This window comes from Aulonocara sp. 'chitande type north' Nkhata Bay, linkage group LG19 (genome assembly GCF_057382095.1).
Source record: "Aulonocara sp. 'chitande type north' Nkhata Bay isolate Kocher_YH1m ecotype deep benthic linkage group LG19, A_spYH_male_GT1.1, whole genome shotgun sequence".
NCBI lineage: Eukaryota > Metazoa > Chordata > Actinopteri > Cichliformes > Cichlidae > Aulonocara > Aulonocara sp. 'chitande type north' Nkhata Bay.
In genome coordinates, this window is record NC_141362.1 from 28,522,078 (window position 1) to 28,542,227 (window position 20,150).

At 41.2% G+C, this 20,150-nt stretch overlaps 1 protein-coding gene across 4 annotated transcripts; it reads right to left on the minus strand.

Annotated features, from left to right (window-relative positions):
• Positions 1-1,333: 1,333 nt before the first annotated feature.
• grhl1 (grainyhead-like transcription factor 1) lies at positions 1,334-17,187 on the minus strand. Of its 4 annotated transcripts, none has more exons than XM_086274915.1 (16): positions 16,998-17,187; positions 14,665-14,854; positions 14,316-14,389; positions 13,685-13,818; positions 13,348-13,580; positions 12,629-12,711; positions 12,194-12,347; positions 11,755-11,866; positions 11,270-11,364; positions 8,402-8,645; positions 7,805-7,932; positions 6,135-6,163; positions 5,850-5,935; positions 4,323-4,408; positions 3,855-3,919; positions 1,334-2,625 (listed from the first exon to the last, which is right to left on the minus strand). In XM_086274915.1, the coding sequence occupies exons 1-16, from the start codon at positions 17,015-17,017 to the stop codon at positions 2,511-2,513; spliced, it is 1,848 nt and encodes a 615-aa protein (XP_086131041.1). In that variant the 5' UTR covers positions 17,018-17,187; the 3' UTR covers positions 1,334-2,510. The 4 variants fall into 4 exon arrangements, with proteins under 4 accessions (XP_086131041.1, XP_086131040.1, XP_086131043.1 ...); XM_086274914.1 differs by having other exon boundaries at positions 14,665-14,857; XM_086274917.1 differs by lacking the exon at positions 16,998-17,187 and adding an exon at positions 16,718-16,983 and having other exon boundaries at positions 14,665-14,857.
• Between the last annotated feature and the right edge of the window lie 2,963 nt (positions 17,188-20,150).

Sequence of the window (20,150 nt, forward strand, 5' to 3'; positions counted from 1 at the left end):
AGTCTAGACGCTGATGGTGTAGATGAAGATGGAGGCTTGAATGGAGTGAAGAGAGGCAGTGATGGAGAAAAGGTGGGCTGCATGAAGTCGACTGCAAGGAAGAATGACAGCTGCGCAGGGAGATTTAAAGTTTTAAAGTCAAAGCTGGCCTGAAGAAGGCCAGCAGAATGCTCACTGGACTAGACCCGTGATGTCCCAATTGGCTTGGCAGCGTGGGAAAGTGGAAATGGTGCAAAGCTTAGATTACCTGCCCACAAAGGTTGATTCTGTTCATCTGGATGTAGCGTTTTTTAGTGGGAGAAACGATTCGTTACTCATCCAAGTGACTTCTTCAGTCTCAGCTGACTGCAGGTTTCCCCAATCTTATAAACAGTACATTTGCATAATGAATGAAACTAGCACCACTGAGGGAACAATGGGCTGGGAGGTCATTAATATGCAAATTCTCATGATCATTGATTAACAACCACTGATCAAAGATCATTGATCAAAGACCACTGATTAATGGCCATGACTACCATTCACAGAGAGTTGGGGAATGGCTGATGTACACATCCTGGACAGGGAGGAATGCTGGTTTGAGCGCGGAGTCAAGGAGGCAATTTACATGAAAAGGAAAAGACCATCTCTGAATTGAGGAGGGGGCCTAAGGGTACGTCTTTTGCCATCTTACAATTCTGCATTTTTACACTTTCTAAATCACCAAGTTAATACATGCACAATTCTGTGATGCAGACTTTGTACTTAATTCAGTGGTTTTAGTAATTTACAACTTGACAAGTTGCACATATAAAACATATTCTCACTTACACTTAAAACATGTTTGAAATAAAAGAATCGGTGAAAATGAATCAGTGAAATGTAATGTTTCCAAATGATTTTAAACCGAAACATGAAGGATAACCTGCCTCCGATCAGGTTTGATATAGCTCATTAAGTCATTATAATCGCTTTGTAGTACACCGCTCTGGGTGGTAAACTTTATTTTAAAAGCGTGGGTACTGTGTTTTTCTACATTTTTACAAAAATGAGTAATTTAAATGTTAATTGTAGCATTAATGTATCAAATTTCAGGACCTAGCGCAATCAAAGCATGCCAGCTACTGTATGTGGAAATTTGTGGCCAGGTTTCCGACAGAGAAGCTTCTCTGCACCAGGCTATCCTGTCATGCCCACTTCCTGTCTGCAGGGTTGGAGTTGATGCCCAGACATCTGCTCCTGTGGACCGACAGTTAATCTCTGCCACAGCCCAACAGATCAACCACCATCATATCTGATATTTAATAAAAAACATCTTATTAGAAGAAAGAAAAAAAGTCTTACACAACCAAAACAGCAGCTACAGCAGAGCTTTTATTAGGGAACAAAAACAACAAAAAGATGTTAACTTTGTGTTCCTGAACGTGTAATTTTTGAATAACTTCATATAAAAAGAAAAAAACAACAACATTATATTATGATGAAATAGAAATCTATATATGGTTAAAAAACAATGACCCACATCCATTCTCTTAATAAATATATACACAATAAGTACTGAGATACAAAAGAGAGATCATTTAGATCCCTTTTTTCTTTTTGCTATGTACAAATAAAAAAACAACAACATGATTTCTATAGTGTATGTTATGGCAATTGATGAGATTTGTTTTCTGAATCATCATATTGCACTTCCAGGACAGCCATTACAGACTGTGCTAGATATTAATTGACCTATTTTTACAGCATTTGTGAATCTACTCTAGAGGAAAAGGGTAGTTCTGTTTTCGCAATATTATCAACATATTTAGTGACCATTTAATACTTACAGAGGAGACCATTATTTAAATTGATCTGAGAAAAAGCATTTTTTAATGGCACCTAAAAAAAATCTTCTAGGCTAAAAAAAAAATACATTTACAATATTCTACCAAATTATATGATGGTTTTACACACTAAATACTGCCACGTTTTGTTTAGTATTAATACACTGAACCTCTGGAGCTTCATCAACAATTCAAGGGCATTTTACTACGAATTTCTGGGCGCTAAACTTTGCAGATCATCAGCGCTGTGGCTTTAGAATGGGAAAGATAATCTCTTTCTTCTGATGAATGAATGAACTCTGCTGCTTTGTATAGCATGAGGTATAGCAGCACTTCAACTGCTCTGCAAGCCTGAGCAAAATATACAAAAGCAGGCACTGACATTTGAGGCTCAGCTCATATTCTCACTAAATGCAAAAGTGTCATGTCAGTGTCAAATATGTCCTCACTTGTTAATTCTTATGCACAAACAAACAGCTTTATAATGATCAAAATGTATAACTTACATCTCTAACCAGTATCCGTTAAGAGCTATGGCTTTTAAAAAAAGGAAACAAACAAACAAAAAAACATCTGTTGGACGCTAATACAACACGCAGACAACATGAATGACAGGTCCATAATCACTGCATAGCCAGAAGTGTAAACTTGACGGCTCCATTTGTCCTCAACCCCTCTTTTCAGGGTAATCTATCACATCTCCAATCAGATTTCAGTGAGGGTGAGTTTGTACAAGCCGCCCAACTCCTCCATGGAGATCTGGAAGGTGTCTTCGTTGGAGTAGTGTTTGATGATGTTGTCATCCATGTGGACTAGAATGCTGTCAAAATGACAAAATAGTGTGTTGAAGTGAAATATTTTAAAATGTTTTTTTAATATTATGAATTATTGTGACATATATGTAATTTTGCAGTGGTACATATTCATATGAATCATAGCCAAAGTTTTAAATACGTCAGTGTATCCACAAATAATCCATATGAGCCAAAAACATGGGCTTCAATATGATCCAAACAAATCATTTCAGACAGCTTTTTCTACTCTTAGCTCTGTATGACATCAGTGACAGGGGAAATACTTAATATGGTCATTTAGGCTTAGTAACCCCTCCCACCTACTTTCTTTCAAAGAGAAGACAGCTGTTTTTTAAGGGAGGTGAAAAGACTGATTTTTTGCTTCACATAATGGCCCAGTATACAATAAATACACTTATTTTGAACTGTGACTCATGCAAAGCTACTCTAATGGAGTTCAAGAATAAAGACACGGAGCTGGAAAGGGGCATATTAGAAAGCATTAAGTTTGGGTGCGTGCAGGACTAACCATGCCAGAGCCACCAGCTGGTTAGCTTAGCATAAACACTTTCTCCCATTATATAAGTGTAATTCTTGTAAGGCATGTGCGTATTTCCTCCCAGGTCGTGATTACCTCATCTGCATGTGCTAATTGCTGATTGGTCAATTAATCCCCAAGTTTACCGTTACTTTATGTGTGAGGAGAACCTGTTGTGATTTAATTATAATAGTGCTGTCAGCATTAATATTGTTAAAATGACGTTAATGCGAGTTAGCGTGGATCGCCCCGTGCTGCACGGCGTCAACACATTAACGAGCTAACCGCAGTAACGTGTTGACGCCGTGCAGCCCAATGCACGGGGCGATCCGCGCTAACTCGCTGACAGAGATTTACTGCATTAGTGCGGTTGTGGCGTTAACGTCATTTTAACAAGATTAACGCTGACAGCACTAAATTATATATATTATTATAATATAAATATATTTTGTTATAATTTATATGATATAATATATATAAAATAATTTGATGTAAAGGGGAAAAACCAATCATTAGTCTAGAAATACAATGGAAAAATATGATTGGTTATAACTAAATGATCTATTTCATCTGCAGGTGAAACAGTTCAGTAAAGCACCAAGAAATATAGAAATACACTTTATGAATTTTGTATTCATTTGTTCATGGATAACAGATTTCCTCCTTCACAAAGTTTCAAACATAGTGTGGAAATGTGATAAACATGTATACACTCACCCTTTCTTGCACTTCTTGTAGACCTTTCCAACCTTATCATAAGGCAGTTCATACTTCTCCGAAATCTGGTTGGAAAAAACAAAACAAACACAAATTTGTGTTAAGAGAAATACAGAACACCTCTACTACCTGTTATCTCACCCACTCCACATAAGTACTCTATTACTAATATCCATGACCTTCACACTCTTTTTCATCTTTTTAAACTTGATGACCCCTGAAGTACCCATTCCACTTTTTTCCCAGGACATTTCCACGTTCCATGTCTTTTCTAAATCTTTTCCCCTAACCCTCCCCTCCATTAACACCTTTTGTCCCCTGTGCAATTCTAAAAAACACATTTTTATTTTTTCCCCAATCACTACTTTGCACGATTCCTGTGTTAGTGGCTCAGCAAAGCTTAGATGATGCAAGAAACTGTTCTTTAGTACAATCCATAGCTAGTTCGGTGAACTGAGGACAACTTACAGCTTCCACCAGGCCTTTCAGCGTGGGATTCTTCAGCATGAGGGCATCAAACACCTCGTCTGTTTCCTTGCGCACGTACAGCAGGACTGTGTGGTGAAAAAAGAGAGAGGAGGCAAGCAGGCGTCAAAGAAAAGCATGCACGCTCATGGACTGAACACAAACACAAATTCAACCTCAGACAAATGTCAGCGGCAGTCATAAAAGGGTTTATCTGCGTCAGACCAGACTGCTTTACTGATGCTTTGGTACATTTGTGTGGGTTTGAGGATTTGAGGTTTTACCACATCTCCAAAGGACTTTCAGAGTGGTGAAGCTGCATGCATATATGTACACATATGCCTTGAGCCATTAATACATTTGCAGCTATACTATATATAACACTGCAAGCCATCTCTTTGCTAGACTGCAGAAGAACATGCAGAGATCTCAGATAGAGCGCTCCTAGAAGGTTCACTGATACTACACTAGATCTGGTTCCAACAGATTTTTAAGACAATTAAAAAATAATACAGTTTGCTGCTGTAATCTGAGTATGTGGCTAATTTATCTACTTCTTTATGTGGACTAAAAACAAACAAGACAGGGGAAACTGAGAGATGCTTTTATGATGACACAAGCCAGATTTACACATTTACACTGAAGTAGCCAAACATAATGACAGATTTCAGTTTGAGGAGCCTGCACAGGAGCTGACTGACTACTCTCTACGTCACTGAGACGTCAACAAGTCCCCAAAGCTTACAGTTTTACAACAAGGAAAAACATGACTGCTGTGGAAAGGTAGTAAACCTTGCCACAACAGTAAGCCAGTACAGAAGGGTTTGTACCACTTGCAGTGTTACAGCACCTTCTAAATGTAGTTACTTCCACTTTTCTGCCTTGTGTCCCCTTGAAATGAAGCAGCATGTTTAAAGACCACAGAAGAGAAAAAAAGTGTCCAGTTATTGATGAAATTATTTTGAAAAAACATGCAATCGGTGACTCCTTCCTCCCCTCTCTGTGGTTAACATCATTCCGCAAGAATGTATTTAACAAGGTCGAGTGTGGCTTTGTGAAGGTACGAGAGGTGTATTTGTGCAGAAGCACTTTGAAGCAGGCCTGAATGTTTAAAACATTCCTCCCTAAGCTACAAAATATTTCAAAACATGCATTTACAGATTTGTAATGTATTGAAAATTGTAGTGTCTATGAATGGGATAGGTGGTGAAGGGCAAATGCTTGTTTGCATAGATGTCTGCATGCACGCAGTGATCTGTGGTATTTCGTTGGGTCAGTGGAGGGCTGGGGCACGTGTATATGTTGGAAGACTTGGAATTATCACATGGCCCAGAGAGAGAGCGAGAGCGAGGGAGAGTGTGTGTGTGTGTGTTTGTGTGTATGTATGTGTGGAGCTACAGGCGCTGACCACAGCAAACACAGACGGACACGCACGCACACGCAGCCGCACAGGGGAGCATCACTCAAAGGCTGCTGATTAGAACATGAGCAGTGTGGACATTGCACTACAGCAGCAAACACACGTAGTACCTTTCTTTGCTTCCTCCACTCTCGGCAGCTTGTTTTGGGGTGAACCGAACTCATCGTCACTGAAGGGTAATCTCTTCATGCCCGAGCTGTGGTTGAAACACACACACACACAAACAGCTGCTTAAATGGTCTCAACAACCGGCTGACAGGCCATAAAGCACGAGCACAGACAAAAAAGCTCACGTACATTTCCTAGAAACCGCAACCCTGTATGCATTTTACCGGGAAGTGTCAAAGGTCATGGCAATTCAAAGCTACCATGAAGCAAATGTGAAGTGAACTCACCTGTCTTCTCCATCATCTGTGGAGAAGGGCTGCAAAACAGAGAAAAATAAGAATTTCACTCAAATGCAACATAAAGGTTACAAACTACATACAGCATCTCACAATACATTTTATTTGCATTATAGTTAATTGTTATCAAATATTTATGATGATTTGTTAAAATATATCCAAAAACGTTTTTAACCAATTTCCTGCAGTTGTAACTTTTCACGTAACTCTTCATGGTAGTGGCTAAATCAGTCAACTAGGCCAAAGGTAAAGTCAACAGCCGAGTCCAAATAGTTTCCTGTGTTGCCCCATTTATTCTTCCTTTATCACTGAGAATTGGAACTGGTCAACATAAACCAGTCTGTACAGCTGTGGACGGTGAAGTGCAGGTCGGGTGGACTGACAGGACTCACTGGTATCTTGTGGCTCACGCAACTGCACTCCTTTTTTATCTTGTTAGCGCTCGTGTTAAATACCAAATATCGATTAGTGTCATTATTTATCTATCACCCGATTGAATAAATTTGACTGCAAAATGTGAGAATAAAGTAGAACTTGTCCATTTAGTCTCAAACACATCAACTTAATGCCTTCAGATTGCAGGCTCTTAATAAATATTAGAGTTTTTTTATCATATGAAACAAAGTAAAAAAGCAGATCCTCTGATTTAAAATGATCCAACTCTTTTTTTTTTGTAATTCCTGGAAGGCTGTTGTTTTTCTAGCCTTTCGCCCTTTGACTGTATCGATTACAGGCATTGCTGTGAATAGATTTTCTATTCTGAGAGGAACATCAGCAAACCCGTTGGTTATCAAAAACTGATAGCGAGGCTGCAGAGAGTTCGGTCAGGTTCAATGTCAATGGCATCCCCAAAAATAACCAACCTCCTGTCTCTTCCTCTGCTTTCCTGGTATTAATGTAAACGTCACATGCATGAGAGAAGGGGGAGGGGGTGGGGGGGGGGGGGGGGTGTTGGTGTCCTACTTGCATCATTTACCAACAGGGGGCAGTCAAAGCTCACACCTAGTGGAATTTCTCAAAAACAGTATCCTTTGCCCGGTAAACTCATGTGAGCACGTCAGGTGTGCATGCTTCGCCGTGTGGCGTGCTCATCTTGAAAGTGCCATGTGACGTGTTCACTGTGGCAGAGCTCAGAGTCCAGTTCTAAAGAAGAGGCGCTCCTTCCGTTTAAAACTCATAAAAAAGCCAGATAACCTGCAGAGTTCAGGTAAACTCCTATATCTCTCCTCATCCTCTGCAACATGTTTCCACAAACCGACAGGAAAACTGCACTCCTCTCTCCCTGTGCACCAAGACTATTTTTTGCTCTGAGCATATGAACACATAAATCAAGGTGGTTGTATGCCGGTTTGTTTTGAGTCACTGGTAAATGAATCATGGTGTGAGTAACCAGTTTGAAACCTAGCCATCAGTATGTAGGACTTGTATCAAAGCTCAAAACCAGAACTCTCTGTTCTTGCCAACTAGCAAGCAGGCAGGTCACCTCAACTCAGCTGGCAGCCGAGTGGGCGGAAGCTGAAAAACAAACTGTTTATGGACCACCTAAGATGCTATGAATGTTGCAACAGACACGTTCGTGCTTTGGGAATGGCAGGAAACATACAGTTTTCAGTGGTGGCCTAAAAAAAAAAAAAAGTTTTGCGGCTTTGATCGGCACTCACATGACGTTGGAAGGTGGAGAAGTGAATGTCGGGAATGAAGAGGACAGGCTGGGTCTCGAGATCAGTCATCATCTTAAAGATGGTCACATCGTTACGTTTCTGGAGCATTGGTACTTTCATGTCTGCAACTTTGAGGGGAAGACAGCAGGAAGCAATTTAATATTCATGCAGTAGGATGAAGTCAAACATAACACGACATGAGTGAAACAAGGTTTGATTGAATACATGTTTGCTGAAAGTTATCCAGCAAATGCAGAGGAAAACCTCCTGGACACATGAGGACCACATTTACTCTTGTCTTTGCTCTATTCTGGTTTCCAGTATTAGAGTGTAGTTATAGTGAAGTTGTAGCGTAGGTCTTCAAAATAAAAATGTTTAGCTGAAGCAAGCTGAAACATGCTGCAGAGCTCAGAGGAACTACAGCTGCAGGGGGTAAACACACTAAGGGGATGTTTTCATCTACATACAGGAAATCATTTTAACAAATACACGTGTCAGGGCGACTTGAAATGAAAATTGATCGTACTGTGGAAGCCTCTGGTCATTTTAGTAATGATATGTTGTAGCTGATTATCCTAAAACTTAAGAGCAACTTACAAGCCAGCCCAGAGTTTAGGTCGACAACTTTCCCTTTCCTGCGGGACTGTTTCCTCTCCTCATCTCGGATCTTCCTCTCGGCGCCTTTGTCACAGAAGACTTTGATCTGGCAGTAGGCACGGTGGATGGGCTTGTTGCTGCGGTTGTTGTAACTGTAAGTGTCGATCTGCAGATTCAGGGGAAGACCCTTCACCCCTTTCTGAGAGGAGAAGTCTGTGCTCAGACAGTTGACGGAGATGAAGATCTGTGAGGGGAGGAGAGAGGAAGAAAGTTGAGGACCGAAGCAGACTAATGTACAACTTTAAACTTAAAAGTTTGTTTATTAAAGTAGAAACTGCTTCTTAATCATGAAGCCAATGCGATGACGTTTAACTTTCAGGAAGGCCTTGATGCAGCAGGTATCTCATAGTCAGGCCTCACATGCTTTCAGTGTCTTTTGCTGGCCTCTTTTGGTGGGCTTTAGTAATTACATGCTCATTTTACTTTCCTTTGTCCTGGTTATTTGCTTTGAAAACACACTCTAACTGTGTTAACACAACACACAATCAAGACAGGTTTAAAAATACCACATAGAAAAGTCTCAAGGGGAAAGTGCTTAACAAATTTATTAGATCACCACCAAATGTAAGGTTTCTGCCACACGTGTGCGTTTTCTTGTCTATATATATAATTTGCTGTTTTACAAAAGAGCAGAACAATAGTAAAGTAAATCATTATTATGCTCGAGTTATTTCTGACTTCTCAGAGAAGTCCAGTGTTGAAATTTGGCTATAACCACCTGAACTATGTTCAGTGAATTTGATAGATTTTAGTTTGAATTGATTTAATTAATTTGTTAAGCAGTGTACAAATAAATATAGCCTTTGTCGTTCATTTGGTGTATTCCACAAATGAAGACATTTAACAGTCTTTAATGGTCCTTAATGGTCAACAACTATATTTTAAATGTTAAGGAAAAAGTCTGTTTGGAGCAGAAACATTTTATACATCATTTTATATCCATAAAACCTAATTGGGGACAATAATTAATAATTAATTAAAAAATTCACACACACTAAAGGAATACCAGGTGTTACTTTGAATCCAAATCATTCAATATAATGTCTTATAGTATTTAAAATGTAACCAGTTTAGTATTACGAGTAATGGAAGTCATGGAAATCATATGATAAAACTGCACTTAATAAATCGATGAACTCGACTTGATAACAAAAGTACTTTAAAGAGAACTGATGCAGCGTCACAAGCTTTTCCATAGAACATGTTACTGTGGATGATCTAATACTCTTTCTTCCTTTTTTGAGCTGTTTCAATCAATAACAACCACACACATGCAGACAGTTTGGATGTTGGTGCTGTTTTGATGTAAATATACTAAAACAATATGATTTGCAACCTTGATTTGATATAGTAAAGCCTTACATAACTTTTGCCTTTGTTCCTCATCTTATAACCTTTATTACCTCCATCATCACAGGCCTATATAAGTGTTACATATACAGTACACTTTGATATATGCACATATACTGCTATGCATTCAGCCCAAGGGCAAACCACACACATACAGGTACTTCCTCTAACGGACTTCTCACCTTAACACACACCAAGTTTAACTAACACAACCAAATGATTAAACTCCTAATTATATCCTGAAATCCCATCAGCATGTAAATTGACCTCACTTCCCAAGGTCAGAAACCCAAACTGATCCTCTCAGACATCCATCCAAAGACACACACGCCAAACACCTTCATCTGTAACCAAACACCTTGCTGATGAGATGCTCAAACAATGTGGCTGGGCGGTTATACAAATGGTGAAGTAACAAAAACACACAAGGATGAACATCCTATGAATGCATGCCACAAGTCATGAGACAGTTAGACCCACATCCTGGTATGCAAGCGTGAGTGTGTGTATAAGTGTGTGTGTGCTTAGGAAGGTCTGTTCATGTGACTTTATTTATCCAAAGTGTAGCCTAAAGAAAAGTACGCCGGTGATGAGCGGCAGCGCTGTGTTGTCTCTTTGTCTGTTTGCCACCTTGTCAGTAGTCTTCCATCTCAGGCCGAGAGCAGAGCAGAGCCACAGGGCAGCACGAGGGTTGGGAACAAAGAAATAAACAATCATGAGTGGAGACGAGGACAGGAGCTCCTCCTTTCTGACGGATTTTGTTTGACAACTGTTCCATCTGGTCACCTCCCTTCCCAATGAGTTTCCTCATTCCTGCACTCTTTGTTTCTCATGTCCAAAAATACCTAAACATGCGACATCACAATAAGGGTGACAGGCAGGTTGGACCAGTCAAGAATATAAGAATAGAGTGTAGGAATAACTCTCTCTTTCACACACACTCACACACACACCTACACCTCTGTGTTTTTACACAACCTGAGTAACCACACAGGAGAGGAGTGACTGCGACATGACCGCATCCTCACTCTTCTTTTTTAAAACCACTAATTATATTTAACAACTGTTTTTGGGGGGATCAAAGTGAGCAAAGGGGATGACGATCACCCATAAAGGGGACTCGGCACCTGACACTGTCATTCAGGCACGGGGCCTTAACAAACAAAAAGAAAAGGAGGACTATTTTTAGGTGTCTAAGTTTGTTGTTGTTAAAAGGTCAAGCCTCATATTTAAACGTTCAAGACCAGGAAGTACGCGGAAGCCTCGGATCACCGGTGATCCTGAGAACCAAACACTGTTCTTGTTTTGACAGGAACACTGAAGTGCACACAGTGAACTGTCATGTTTGGACTTGGTTCAAGAAACAACCGTGTCAGAGATGTCAGTGGGGGTGTCAGGCAGCCGTGTACCTGTGAAGGTGTGGATGTGGGTGTGGATGCGTTAAGTCCACTGACTTACTTTGGCCTCCTCGTTTGTGTCCCAGGTGAAGGAAATGGCGTTATATGAAATCTCCTCAATGTTGCCGATGGTGTTGAAGCTCTCCTTGTAGTCAGCTGGAGCAACAGATGTTGGTTATTAATAAATGATGTATTGAAAGCATATTAACTGCTTTATGCCGAGTAAAAAAGAAATTAGCCCATTTAAATAAATCTAAATAAATGATAAAAAACAAACCGGAAAAAGTAAGAAAGGTAAGGTAACTTCAACATATGCTGAGATTTATGAAAGTTACAGACTAACAGTAATCCATCAAAAGCAAAATGAGCTGTCACAATCAAAGAACACACCTTTTCCTGCTAAGCTGTGCCTACAAACAGCTGCTTGAGTTTGCAGACAGATGAGGATTAGCGTGTCCGCTATGTCTCCGCACTCAAACTGGTCGGTTTGGTTTGTTTTATTTCACGATGTGGTTTATTATGAAAACATCGTTTTTCAGAACTTACCGATGTCGAGGCACCTCTGTTTAGCCGTGTGCTGTCTGGAGTGCCAGTACTTCCAGTGTTTTAGCTGGTCGTCTCTGCACTTCTCCTCTCCAAACACAACCATCACCACGCTCTGAGGAAAAAAAATAAAGCACAGTGATACCTTAATATGACTGTCAATAATCAGATTTTGCAATACACTTTCTCCTGTCTTCCTCCCTTCATCCCCAACCGGTCATGACAGATGGTTGCCCCACACTGAGGTTTCTTCCTGTTAAAACGGAGTTTTTCCTTCCCACTGTCGCCAAGTCCTTTGGGTTTCTCTGTATTTTGTAGGGTCTTTACTTTACAATATAAGGGACTTGAGACAACTGTAGTTGTCATTTTTATATGAATAAAACTGAATTGATCTGAAATGAATTATATGTCATTTCCTGGTTTTTTAAGTGCTCTTTCTTACCCTGACTTTGGTGATGGGTTGCTGCAGGCCTTTGTTGTCAATCTCCCTGAGGGTGATGGGGTAAAACTGGCCCTTGTTGAGGTACGTCATTGTCCCGTCACCTGTCTTCTGACGCAGAGATTTGGATGCCTCGAGAGTGTACTCAAAATTATTCCTGAGACACACAAAAATAAGGGTCAAATCTAGTGAATACCATAAACAACAGCACGCTGCGTTTAAAAAAAATCCCTTCTGTAAACAAATCCGAGGAGACGAATGAAACAGCAGAGTAACACCTAGCGGGCTTTAAATATGTGCAGACACTTGTGAGACACACAGACGGGAGTCTGGTGTCTCCCCTGTGACTGAGATGAATGAAGCCATTCTGCTGTGCCGTGTCAAAAGCTGAATGGCGGTGTGGAAGTTGGACGGTGGGCCGGCGGCAGGGCGACTTACCCCGGCACGGTGTCAAACTGAGTGTAGTCCTCGGGCGTCATGGAGGTCATCCGAAACTGGAGATCTCCTGGGAGGGAAAACACCTGAAGCGCAAAAAAGGAAAACAGAATCAAGCAAAGCATGGGAACAGGAAATACAACAGCTGCTTTGCATAAATTTTAGATGATTTTCTTCAACTAGCAAACTGTGTAAGCAACTAGATGAACACTGTGTTTCATTCTAGTCATTTATTAGGCTAGGCTTTCTCTCATCAGGTATAACAGTTTGTTTTGGTGTTTTTTATTCCCCTTCATTTTGGTTTTTGTTTAAAAAAAATGGCTCTGCGGCCACCTCCACCCCCTCCTGTACAGGGGTTTTGTTGGCTTTTCTGAGGTAATTCCCCTCCAGGTTAAAAAGAGAAAGAGGAGAGAGAAAGGGCTTTGGCTATTGTAGGAGAAAAGTACAGCACTTTATTGTGTTGGTGAGACAATGGCATAATAACACACTGGCCACTATTTTGGCATGTTCAAATAAAACCAGGGAAGGTTGAGCCCACCGCCGGCTCCATGGGATCGGGTGAATATCCTATTGTCTGATGGGAGAGATCTGAGAGGGGAGAGGAGAGGAACGCGAAGGAGAAGGAGGAGGTGGGGTGGAGGGGGTGCTGGGAGAGCATTGGCAGGGTTTTGACGGGGGGGGGGGGGGGGGGGGGGGGGGGGGGGGTGCATCGAAACACTCACTTCCTGGGAACCATCCTTAAAGCTCTCGGGAAAGGTGGAGTCAGGGGGCGTACGAGCCTGGGTGCCAGGGCTGAAATGGACCGCGTTGTGGGTGAGCTGGCGGTCAAAGACGCCCACGTGGCTCTCCGTTTCGCTGCAGTTGTTTGGCACAGTCACCGAGAAGCCGTGAGTGGGCACCTCTGTCTTGATAGTCTGGTTTGGCACGGTGGCAATGGAAACTGTGACAGTAGTATCTGAACAAACAAAACAAAGCAAAAAAACCCAAAACAGTTAACTGATCATCAGGTTTCTAAATTTTTCTGTTTTTTTCTGTTTGTGTTGCTGAATCAGAGCAGACCTGGTGAAGAAAAGTGGGCTCTCTTGTCTGGGCCCAGCTGAAGAATATTGAAGGGAGGCTTGAGCACCGGGATCCTGTTTTCCATACTGGCTTCCTGGAGTTGGACTATGGAGTGTCCGGTCTGGATCTGGTGCCTGTGACGAAGTAGAAGTGCACATAAATTTTAGATCTCCAATACAATACATCATTGCTTTGATAAACCTTGAAACAATGGGTTATTTATATGATATGTTTTTCTGCTTCTCCCTTTTCTCAGTCCTGGGTTTCACCTTTGGTGTTGCCATGCCTGAGAACTGATTAACGACCCATTGATAACACAAAGGAATTTGTACACCGGACATTTTCCTTCCTTTTTTGAGAATTTAAAGTTGTCTTCTATGACACTCGGAGCAGCTATTTTAGTACGCCTGACTAAAGCAGCAAAAGAAATCCTAATGTCAATAATCATTTTTCCTTGCTGCTCTGGAGAAAACAGGTACACTCCTGAGAATAAATGTGCATACAGTTTTTAAATAGAATTTAAAAATCATATCACAAGAGCTTGAATCGCTCTCTTGTTTTCCACTGTTGCCCTCTGCTGTGCTTTTATTTTTAAAGGGGGAGGTGGTACGCGGAGAGGACTGCCGCTTACCTTTTGTTGGGATCCACATCAGAGACCAGTGTGTCTGTCTTGGGCTGGTGTATTGTTCTCTTTTCCCTGGGCACCTGTATACGAGAGTAAACACAGCCGCTCAGCGTCTGACCACATCACATCTACCAGACTGGGTCATCCTGCTGTTTGTACTCATAGTTAGATCAGTTACATGACATAATGTAGACTCTGTCTCACAGATGTTACTTAATGATCAGATGTCACTAAGGGTGAGGATCACAGAGGGAAAGTTTGCAAGAACCTGGCAACTATTCCTCCAGTATGTGATTTTGCACTACTCCTCATAGAAGGAGGGGAGAAACTATTCCTGCTGAGCTTTTCCTGATACCTTATAGTAGTCGTAGAGCAGACCCAGAGCTGCGGCACTATCCTCGTCTCCATTTATGCTCATCATCGCCTTGGTGGCAGCTGTCAGCGGGTTCTCCAGAAAAGATTTCCAGGCTTCATCCTCTGTGGTGAAAGAGCGACGCTGGCCGCCATAACCCGGCTCGTTCTGGAGAACCAGGACCGCACGTTTACTGCTAAAAGGGGGAGAGTGTGTGCTTTAGTTACCGCATACAAAGCAGTTAATGACATGAAATAAAAGCCATGGATGTGCGCAGCAAAAGGGAAGAGCCGTCCATACTAGAAGGGATTCATCTCCTGTTATGGACTTATTTTCCACACTGACTCCACATAAGCTCTCCAGACCGGGACCTGAAATCTCAGTGTCGCTCAAAACAGACAAACAGGTTATAAGAGCGAGAGATCACCCATGTAGATGTTTTTTTTTTATCTGCAGGACCAGTTGGTCAGGCTTTTCGAGGATTGTGCAACAAATCTCTGCCGCTGAACCACAGAGGCAGAAGGTGTATCGAGAAAAAGATGCTCTACAGGATCGTCCAGTGTAACGACTCTAGTTCGGGGATCACTCATTGGTTGAGAAGCCGCCCGCATGTGACGCATCTGACCCGGCTGCATTCCTGCGCTGTGCTTGCAAACGAACTTGTTTGTGACAAATAATCATGAGATTTTAACGCTCAGTCACCGCCTGCCTCGCGCTCCTTCTCTTCCTCTTCAAAATTCAACATCGCCTTGGTATGCTGTGCACAGTGTGCAACCTTAAGCTATTTGAACCTGGGTGCATTACATTTAAAGTAAAACGAAACGGCTGATGATGAGCCTGCGACGTTTGCACTGAAGTCACCTGTTTACAGTAAATTTTAATGTTTACACAGCTTCTGTTTGCTGAGACGCGTTAAGCCCCAGTCAGAGTAAAGTCATTAATGGAGCTCTTGTTATTAAAGTTTCATCCACAAACTTCGGAAACCGCATATATCCCCTCTTCAGCCATCCTGCAACCACATCCAACAAAGTAATTATTATAAAGTGTGAACGGACTGGATCAGTTTCCATGTTGAGTATCTACAACAAATACAACTTTTTTGTCTCCCAGTGGTCAGAGAAAGTGATAATTAGTAACCCTATATCTAAACGCAACCTGATATAATCCATTATGTGTTGGCTATAAAAAAATATATCTAAGGTAAGGCAATATAAGCCATTATTTACTAAAACAATGGTAAATGGTAAATGGCCTGTATTTATATAGCGCTTTACTAGTCCCTAAGGACCCCAAAGCGCTGAAGAGTCTGATTGCTGATCAGGCAAAAATTACACTGAGATGTCAAGAAATAAAGTGAGTAAGGCAGCATGAGTCCAGACTTCTGTCACTTTAATGTACAGGAGCAGTAAAAAAAAAAATAACACTACTTTTTTGGACATTTAGAGAAAAGAGCTTTAATCCCTCATTTTAAATTAAAAAAACAAAACAAAACACACACAGCAGTGTAGAGTAAAATCCATGAAAACCTCAGATAGCCCTGTGCTCGCTTGTCTATGTTAGTCGTGGGGCCAACGCCTAGCAGGTGTACGATTTCACTCCCCTCAAATGTCTCCTTGTCACTGCCCTCAAACCCCCCCACACACAGAATACAGAATATATCTCAAACTAAACATTTATATATCTGAAAAACACTGATTTATTTTTATTATTTTATTATTTTAAGCTCTATCTTCCATTAAATCTCTTTTACACCTGTGCAGAGGCAGTTTTCCTTGGCTGACACCTTGCTGCCGGAGACTTGTGCCTATTCCTGAGCAAACATCATTTCTACTATCCACATAACAGTTAAAGCTTAAGGCAAAATCAAACAACCGCCCATCTCTACTCCGGGACGGCTCTTATTCCAACAGTCGCCTCCAGCTCGCACGACAGGTGGAGGTACACCTGTACAGGCTCGAACATGACAGGTGAAACGAGCGGAGTTACAACACCATGGGAAACTATGAGACTACACCAACTCCCCGCTTGGCAACCCGCTGTAACAGAGCACACTTACCCTTTTAAAAGGAGCTATAATGATCGTAGAATAGGCTCATGCTTATATGCGACACGAACATCAGGACACGATTTTGAGAAAAATACAGAAGGCTGCAGCTGCAGGTCACAGTGTGACCTCGGCTTTTGAAAAATCCGTCAGTGCAATGAATGTATTTGTTTAAAAAAATAAATTGCAAAAATAATCAGAAAATCCACAAAAGCAATTAAAGTCAGTATTACAAGCTTATAGTGTCAACATGCTCGTTGTGCGGGCTAACAGAGGAGTCAGGACAACTTACTTGTCATGCTCCTGTGACATCTCGGTCGGTCGAACTGGACTTTCTAGTTGGTACTGAAAATCCGATCCGTCTTCTTTACCACCCTGGAAAACTCCGCTGCTAACACTGGATAAGGGCCACGGCAACAAACAAGGTGTCCCCTCCTGAGAGAACGGGTTTTGTCGGCTTTTCTCGCTTTTTGGGGCAATGCTTAGAAATTAAGGCCGGTTTTACCTGTGACAAGGACGCGGATTGGATTACAGGTGGACGGGAGGCGGGGTCTTACTGTCAATTGCCCTTGCCGGGCTTGTGATTGGCTCACCTGTTGGCCTACCTGCAGCTGTAGGGTGAGTTTGGAGAAAGCAGTGGTAAAACTGGGTTTTAAAAGCTGTGATTTTATCATATTGGAATATTAAATGAGAAATATATTCCCCCTACCCCTAAAAAAGGCCAGTGCAAAATTTATTGGGATGACTTAAAAATTAAAATGATTTACAAAAAAAAGGAAAGAAAGTCTTTGATGATTACAGTCACTAAGGAAATATTCACTTATTTGTACACACCTGCAGGCTTCATAGATGTCACTATGTGGGAGCTACTATGATGGAGATTATTGTGGCAGAAAGACCTGATTCACTTCACAAAGACATGAACAAGCGCGCTCTTTTAAAGTCTACACTGATAACTCCTGTATAACACGGTAATAAGACGTTTAGTAAACTAATAACGTAATTCACTGATAAATGATCAACATGCTGTGGATAAGTGGAGACCTGTTTTTATGAGCATGAACTCAATTCAAAGGCGACAAATTAAAGGAGAACCCTCTGTCTCTGTATGGTGGCTCTGTGAGAGTTTTTTGATAACTTGGGTCTTCCTGGAAATCCTTTGCTATCCTACATGATGCTGTGGGAATTCTTTGTCATTGTTATTTATTTATTTCCTCAGTGTTTTGTGTTAAGCTGTTGGCCAACATGCTGTTGGCTGTTGTCTGTGCTTGCATTGAAAATGTACATATGAGTATGACTAAGTAATGCAGCTCAAATCTATCTATGGGTACAAATAAAATAATCTAACCTCATCTAACCTAACTTGTGCCCTTAGAGCAGGGGTGAGCCATTCATTCACTAACTGTAAACACTTCTTTTATTAGTGGCAGTTTATAAAGACTTAAAATTGATGTTAAGCAGAACTGAGTTCAGATTATAGGTGCGACCGTACACAACAGTCCCATCCAGCCCCTTGGGAAATTTAATTGCCCACACCTGCCACCTCTTCTTCATCTAAGGGATTTCATTCATGTTGAACTATTTCTATCCTGATAGGATTCACCTCTTCCAGTATGACCTCCATCCATAAGGCTAAAGGAGTCCCTTAATGGTTTGGAAATTACCCGAATTGTGTGTTATGGCCTGTATGAAAATTTGGACCAACTTTTTAGCCAGCTGGCTCCAAGAAATATGTTTGAGTACCAGATTATTAGAATTTTGCAGCAATGATGCCAAGTCACACAGAAGCTGCTGTGATAACATTGTAAGAAGATAGTTTACACTAATTTCTTTGGGATGCACAGATATAGTAGTGAAACATGGGTATTGCCAATATCGGACCTGCTATTGAATGATATCAACAAATAAGATGCCATCTACTGACATCAGTGGTCGGTATATACCTGTGCGTTCAAATTTATGAATAAGTGACATGACAAATATCACAAGTGGTCTATCAGTGTGCCTGATATAAAACCATGTGTATCAGTATTTACTACATGAAACATCTTTGATGAATACAAACGCTTACAGTAACCTGTCTTAATGCAATAAAACAAGATGATAAAACTGTAAAGCAAGTGAAGAATTATGCTTTGGGCTTTTTTGTGTCAGTTTCTGGGTATCTTGAAGGCAACAAGAAACTGAATTTAAAAAGTTCCAATCATGGGACCCCTCACTCACCTAAACATATTCCCTCACATAGCTGGGGGCACTTTTTCCATTCTGTTTAACGGTAAGTACACCTTTCGTCCCACCTGTGTCTCTACTACTAGATGATGTTACAGAAGCTTGTTTACCTTCTTCCAGAGGACAGATAAGCATCAGTCTGCACAGCTGCAGGTAAGAAACAGGCAAATTAGTCCCGAAAGCCACATCAAGAGTGCAAATAAAGTGATGACACCACTGAACCAAGAGCTTGGAATAGAAGCACACTAGCACTGGCAGTCACGCATAAAAGTTTGAATAAATTAGTGGTCATGTGTCTATACGGCACATTTAGGATTGTTTGATTGCCATTTGCTCTGCAATTAGCTGTGAGCTATGACTCTAAAACAAGCAAGATGAAAAGGAAGTCTGAGTGAAAACAAACAGCTTTGTTAGCGATAGAAGGGTCTTAAGAGATGCTATCAGATATATTCAAAGTTTCCCCCTCACACAAACACTTACATAGAAACTCTCCAACGACCCCACCCACCTAGCCTAACTGCCTACCGATCCCCCCACATCCCTGACACACTCCCATGTAGACACAACCTCCTGCTCCTGGATCCTGGTGTACTGTTTATTTATCCCAGTGGAAGGACACCTGCTTCTACTGGTGCTTATTTGTGTTTGCATTGAGGACATGGGATAGTAGAATAAGGGAGGGATGTGAGGATGTGTGTGTGTGTGTGGTGCTTTGTGTGTCTGAGAGGGGAGGCTGGGAACACGTGGCTGCGCTGTTGATGGTAGCTGCTGCTTGATGCTGACTCGACAGAGCACATATAGGGAAAACACACCAAAGACAGCAGAATGTGGATCAAAGCATAGGTTCAGACATGAGAAAAGACCTGCTGAATCACTTTTGGGATGTAGAAGACACATTTCATCTGAACAACAGTGTAAAAGAACAAGCTTAAAAATGTGTTGTTAAGAATTGTTGAAAATTTTAAAGTGAACCGAATGTCTTTAAAACTTATTTTAGCTTTAATTTCAGGATGTCCAAATAAGCCTCTCCCACTTTACAATTCTCCTTTGATGCATCTTTTTGTCCCTCAGAGCGCCTGAAGGACAGTCAAAGGGGACTTTCTATAGCTTAATGCTTTGATTCAGAGCTGTTTGGTTTGTTTTTCTTTCTATCCAGACTTTTGAAAGTCCATCTTTGTTTGAAAAAGAGATCTATGTCCATGCCACCAAAAAGCAT